The 6,584-nt window shown below is 35.2% G+C and overlaps 1 protein-coding gene across 2 annotated transcripts in view; it reads left to right on the top strand.

The window, feature by feature from the left end:
• Positions 1-3,378: 3,378 nt before the first annotated feature.
• LOC126738978 (protein kinase shaggy) overlaps positions 3,379-6,584 on the top strand; it is a 66,555-nt gene continuing 63,349 nt past the window's right edge. Inside the window, exon 1 of one of the 2 annotated variants that reach the window (XM_050444494.1) lies at positions 3,379-3,697. In XM_050444494.1, coding sequence (XP_050300451.1) covers positions 3,613-3,697 — 85 coding nt within the window. In that variant the 5' untranslated portion in view covers positions 3,379-3,612. The remainder of the gene's footprint in view (positions 3,698-6,584) is intronic. The other variant, XM_050444496.1, reaches the window with a different exon arrangement.

The following is a 6,584-nucleotide window of genomic DNA, read 5'->3' as shown; positions in this document are numbered from 1 at the left end:
CAATCGCGATCGTTAGGATTTTGTTAATTTTTGGATCGATAGTGACGAATAAAACACGCCGTGTTCCTAGTGATTTTGCAATGAGTGACTCAAGGTAAGATATTTTAAAACTCGTTTATTTTTTCGTTCCTGTTTTGATTGTTTTTAACAAATAACATAACATACTAACCTTTTTATATATTTGTGGTTATGTTTCACACTTCTTGATCAATCCAGAAGCGTTCAATTAAACGAGTCCTTTTAAAAGGACGGTAGGATTATATAGTACTATGTGGTTTTTTACAGGTATTGGAAAAAGCCACTAACAATGGCAGAAATCTTAGAGGAATTGGAGCATTACAATTTTTCCACCCGAAAATGCCAACGAAAACTGCGATACCGATGAAGATTCTGGGGCTGAAGACGATGTAGTACCAAATAATTTACCCGGAGTGCAACTAAGGGCCCCGGCGAAAATTGAATTTGACATAGAAGGTGAAGACGACTGGGACAGTGATGACGATCCACTTTCTGTTGTCCACTTTTGCAACCTAAACACATAAAGACGTTTGACTACTCTCAATAAAGACTTAGAGTCTACGTTTATGCAATGGCAATCAGTTCAAACTGCACAAAGCAATCGTCCCTCTGGAAATATTTTCAAGCTGTCTTTGATGAGAACTTGGTAGGAGAAATTGGCAATTTTACCAATATTTATGCACAGCAAAAAACTGCCTCATAGGGGTGTTACTTGTCAGTGGATATACAACTGTTCCAAGGCGACATATGTATTGGCAAAATTGCAACGATACCTAGAATAAACTTATATTAGCCGCTATTTCCAGAGATAGATTTCAATTCATAATAAGTAATCTTCATTGCAGTGATAATACTTCCCTTGATAAAAAAGGCAAGTACTCTAAACTGCGTCCTCTTTTCAAGAGCCTAAATAAAAAATTTTTTGATTATGCCCCAGTTGAAAAGAATCACAGCCTTGATGAGGCCATGATACCGTAATTTGGGAGACATAGCGGTAAGCAATTTATTCGAGGCAAGCCTATAAGGTGAGGGTATAAATTTTGGGTAGGTACCCTACGCCTTGGATACATTGTTTATTTTGATCCCTACCAAGGTGCGTCGACAACAATTATAAACACCGGACAAATATAAACACCTAGGTTTGGGAGCGTCAGTTGTTCTCCAATATGCAGATGTTTTACAGAAAATGCCTTACCAGCCCTTTCACATATTTTTTGACAATTTTTTCACATCTTTGTCACTTCTAAAGGAGCGAAAATTGAGGAACATCAAACAACGAGGCAACTGGTACTATACGTAAAAACCTGATCCCACAATCTCCATTTAGCAATGCGGCAGTTCTGAAGAAAAAGACACGAGGTACATTTGAATGTGCTGTTGTCGATAATGAAGTCGCATTATGCAAATGGAATGACAACAGCGTTGTTACTTTAGCCACCAATGCATGTTCAGTTTTGCCAGTAAATAAGGTCAAACGATTTTCACAGGCTGAAAAAAAGCATGTTTATATAGATCAGCCTCAATTGATCAAGGCATACAACGAACATATGGGAGGTGTAGACCGTAGTGACCAAAACATAAGCCAATATAGAGTTTCAGTACGAGGTAAAAAGTGGTATTTTCCGTTATTTTCCCACTGTGTAGACATGGCCTCACTAAACTCGTGGCAACTCCATAGGAATAATACTCTTGACCAACGTCAGTTTAGAAGGGACCTAGGGACACAGCTGCTCAAAACGTACAGGAAAACAACTAAGAGAGGACCTTCGAAATTGCCAAAAACTGCATTCCAATTCTCACGTTACGATAGACTAGATCATTTAGTTACATATTACGAGAGTCAGCGGAAATGTGCTGTGTGCCACAAAAAAGCAAATTTTGTGTGCCAAAAATGTGAAGTTGGTCTTCACCCAAAAAACTGTTTTGTGGACTATCATACAAATTACTTTTTAAGTATTTTGCTAAGCATTTTGTAAGATATATAAACATATTTTTAAGTCTTTACTTATTTTTCTAATAGTAGCCCTTTATCCTACCGTCCTTTTAAAAGGACCGCCGTTTTTTCCAAAACTGGAAATTGAAAAGAAAATCGTGATTTTTTCTCGACTTATGGGACCTTCTATTGACCGTTTTTAAGAAAAAAATATACAAATTCGGAAAAATATAGTTTCAGGGTCAAATGGGTTAATAACTTGTTCTTACTCTCCTTACTGTAGGTTTAGTATGTAAGATAAGTAGTAGTAATGTTTTGCTCTTCAAGCTCTATATTTTTTGAACACTTTTATCAGTAATAGATATCATAGTAAACATACTACAGCTATTATTTTTCTTTGGTTCATCAGTTTCGTGAAATTTGGTTAACTTTTACGAGGAAAAGTGACATAACTCTCCAAGTTATACCACTTTTCCGCTATGTTTTTGAAAAAAACTTACTGGAAGAATGACATTGGGCGGCAAAAATGTAATTAATGGGCGCAATCAGTAAAAATGTTTACCATATGAAATTTTAGTACAGGGTTATTATAAATATGAACAAAAAAGTAGAGAATATGCTATTGTGATTTTTTAATTCATCCAGATGCAAAATATTAATTTTCTAAATTTCTACTTTAAGGGAGTTTGACCACTTTTCCGCTGAACGGCTCATATAAAATATCAAAACCTGCTATGCCATATTATCCTGTATATTATGTAATTTGTTGTTAAAGCGGATAAACAAAAACAAATTGTAATATTACAATTTTGCTACAGAGAGTAAGAGATAGAGACAAATATCTTATTTGATCTAAGCGCATCCTTTATAACAACGTGTGAACCCTACCTTAGGACACCTGTATTTACTTGTCAAACTTCACTGTCATAAAAAATAATTTTCCCAAAATTTGTTTTTCCTTACTACATGTTCAAATAGATGGCGCCAGTTGCATGTTGCCTTAATTGATTTTTTATTTATGGATAAATTCTCGTTCTATTTATATGTGTAAATTGGTCATTATAAATTGAGCTGAGCTACATAAGTAATAAATCTACTGATGTTTAATTCTATGACAAAATATTAGTTATGACATTAGGTAGGTATTCTCTCATTAGGTAGTATTTTCTAATAGAAAGATTCGTTTAAGAATATGCACAATATTAACATCTAAAAAAAGGTATTTGAATGGGGATAAAGAAATATTTCGGTCCTTTTACACGTTTACAGATTTCTACATAAATGTCTAAAAGCATGCGGCTCTACTACGCTCACGTCACGTCAAGCAATTTATCGACTGTCGCAAAACACAATCGGGTCGATCCGTGTTTTACGTACGCGACGTGATTGGCCACGATATGACACGGAAACACCCGATCGGGTCAATGTCTGAGCATCCAAAAAATTATTGGGTAGGTGAAGCCCGTTCCCAGTGAAGAAAAATGGAAAATGTTTTAATACAAAAATTCAAGTGGTGAAATGAATCGCATTTGGCTCGCCGTTAATTAGTGTAATTGTACGCGTTAAATAAACTGTGCGGGAGGGCTTGAAAGTAACAAGAAGTTATTAGGAAAGGAAATGTGATAGGTGTATGGGATTTCGGGGACTTGTGGTTAAAAAGAATGAGCGGGCGGCCAAGAACGACGTCCTTTGCTGAGGGCAACAAGCAGCCATTGAATCCCCCCCTTGGAGGCATGAAAATCAGCAGTAAGTACCTAAAAAAACTGAAATTTTTACGATTTTTTCTCTCCTGCCTGCGCGCACCAACATGGCCGCTCCTGTCAAATTTCAATCAAGTTCATTTGTTTCCTCGAAGCGATCGTTCATCGTTGTGACTTCACATTTTGTAGAAAAATGTTTAAAAAATACTGAAACGGTTCTATTAAATTACTGTCACCGAATCCTCCTTTCCCTTAGTGTACTTGTATAACTTATTTTGCACCTGTCATACAATTTTACCCCATCTAAGAAAATTAACCTGACCTGCCTATTTCAAGTGCATTTCGTCATTAATTTTTTTTCTAGCTGACTTGACATGTTCCTCTCCTCCAACATAATATCCTTCCATACTATATCTACAATAAAGAGGCACCATTGCCATTAATTGCCAATTCAGTAAAAGAAAATCCATCATTTTGTGTCCTAGTTCAATAGGCCACTCCCAAGTCAAGAAAATTAGTTTATTTTAATACTATTCAGTATCATCACTTTTTATATTATCAAGTATTCCTCAACTCACAAGCAGCCAAATATCATAATATGTCTATTATGTTGATTTTATATTATTGGAATTTGGAATCATGGCTTTGACAAATTAAATTACTGATAAAAAAAGACAAAAGAAACATAAAGTTCACCAAATCAATGCAATAATTGCCACCTTCATTGTACTTACCAGATAAATTTTTTTTTTAAGCAAAACTAAATCAAAATGTTTATTAATACACAGGATTTACAGTATTTCTCTTTACCTATACTTATGGATAAACTAAACCATTATAATCTTTCCCTCTCATATTCAGAAATAAATTAATAAAATAATTTAACATACCTATTTAATAATAATATTTATCTTATACGAAATATCCATAAACATACAATTAAGTTAAAAAATCCTAGTATGAAACTATACATAACAAGATTTCTTCTAGGATTAGTGAACACAAGGCTCAATATAACAAATTTAAAAATACTGATATCACAGTCCCCAGATTGGAATTTGCTAATCACCTCCTCGACTCCAAACATAATTTTCCTGACAGTCAAAATATAAAAATACTGCATCAGTGCAATAAAAGTAAAAAACTAGACTTGCTGGAGACAATGGTAATAATTAGTAAAGCCCACATCCTGGTAACCCCCGGTGGGGCATGACGGGTCCATCAGGTGACCTATATCCACAACTGCATTGGCAGCCCACTGTTTCGACAATTTAAAATTTCAAAAGCCCAGATCTGTCTTGTGTTAATGAAAGGTTCAAATTTGATGGCCATCTAGTTTTTAATAACCTTTAATAATTGTAGACTCTTAAATGATTGTTAAATTTCTGAAATGGCCCTGGCTGTACCACTCTTACAAATCTTCAACTTATCACTCAAGACCAATACATTTCTGGAAGAGTGGAAAAGGCTAAAATATGTCCAGTGTTTAAGAGTGGCGACACCATGGCAGAATAGAGAACTACAGACCGGTGTCAATTCTCCCTTATTTTTTGAAGGCTTTAGAGATATGTGTCCACGATAAATTGTCTCCTCAAATTAAGCACATAATTACAGAAAAGCAGCATGGTTTCTTTCAGAAAAGAACTACTGTCACTAATATGGCTTGTTTCTTGGAAACAGCATATCTAGCTATAAATCAGAAAAGCCAGTTGGATGTGCTGTACACTAGACTTTGCTGGCACAGAAGCTGGCTTCGGCTGGATTTCATCCTTGTCTGGTGGAGTTCTTCATCTCATATCTGACTGGCAGGCTTCAGTATGTTGAATTTAATGGTTTTTGGTCTGAGTATTATGTGGCTTCAAGTTGTGCGCCCCAAGGCAGTAACCTCGCCCCAATGCTGTTCAATCTATTTATTAATGATTTAGTTGATTGTATGGAGTGTTTCTGTCTTTTATTCGCTGATGATTTGAAGTTGTTTCGTATCATTCGTACTATGCTGGACTGCCTGAAGCTGCAAGAGGACATGAATAGGGTCTTTAAATGGTGTGAAAGAAATACTACCCCTAAACTGTGACAAATGTAAAAAAATGACAATTTCCATTCTTCATGAAGAGATTTTATGCCCATATATATTGAGTGGTTCTCAGTTGCTAGACTGTTCTTCAATGAAGGATTTGGGCATTGAAGTAGATAAGAGGCTCACATTCAACCAGCATGTAGCACAGGTCACTGATTCAGCCTTAAAATCCCTCGGGTTTATAGTAAGGTCCACTTCTCAATTTAAGAATATATCCAGCTTGACTGTATTGTACAATTCATTAGTAAAGTCTAAATTACTGTATGGCTCTATGTTGTGGTTCCCCATCTATGATGTTCATGTTAACAGACTGGAGTATGTACAGAGCAGATTCTTAAAGTTGCTTTCTGTTAAGTTGGATGGAGTATATCCAGTAAGAGGTGTGAAATAGGAGTACTTGCTGAATAGATTCAACTATTTGTCACTAAAGCAAAATACTATTCTCTCTAGTCAGATATTTTTATATAAACTTTGCAATAATAAAATTGATTGTTCTGAGCTCTTAGAGAGGCTACCTCTATTTGTTCCTCCTGCCAATACAAGGAGGCACCATATATTTTATCCCTCTCTTAACTTAACAAATTTGTCCAGCAAAGCTCCACTGTGCCGTGCTTGTGCATGGTATAATCAGATGAATGCTATAGATGTCGACATCTTTAGCAGCACTGAATATGTTTTTAAAAAAAGGATGTGTTCCTCTTTTAATTTGAATGATACCTGATTATTTTTCTGTGATTGTATCACTTGGTTAGTGTGTCTTATATTCTTACAATTATGATATTGTTCTAAATTTTAAATTTTGTTATCACTCTATATTGGATCTTATATTATTTTTTTTGTACTACTTATTTAAGGT

The sequence above is a fragment of the Anthonomus grandis genome, chromosome 7 (genome assembly GCF_022605725.1).
Source record: "Anthonomus grandis grandis chromosome 7, icAntGran1.3, whole genome shotgun sequence".
NCBI classification, from domain to species: Eukaryota; Metazoa; Arthropoda; class Insecta; order Coleoptera; family Curculionidae; genus Anthonomus; species Anthonomus grandis.
This window is presented reverse-complemented; position numbering and strand designations above follow the sequence as displayed.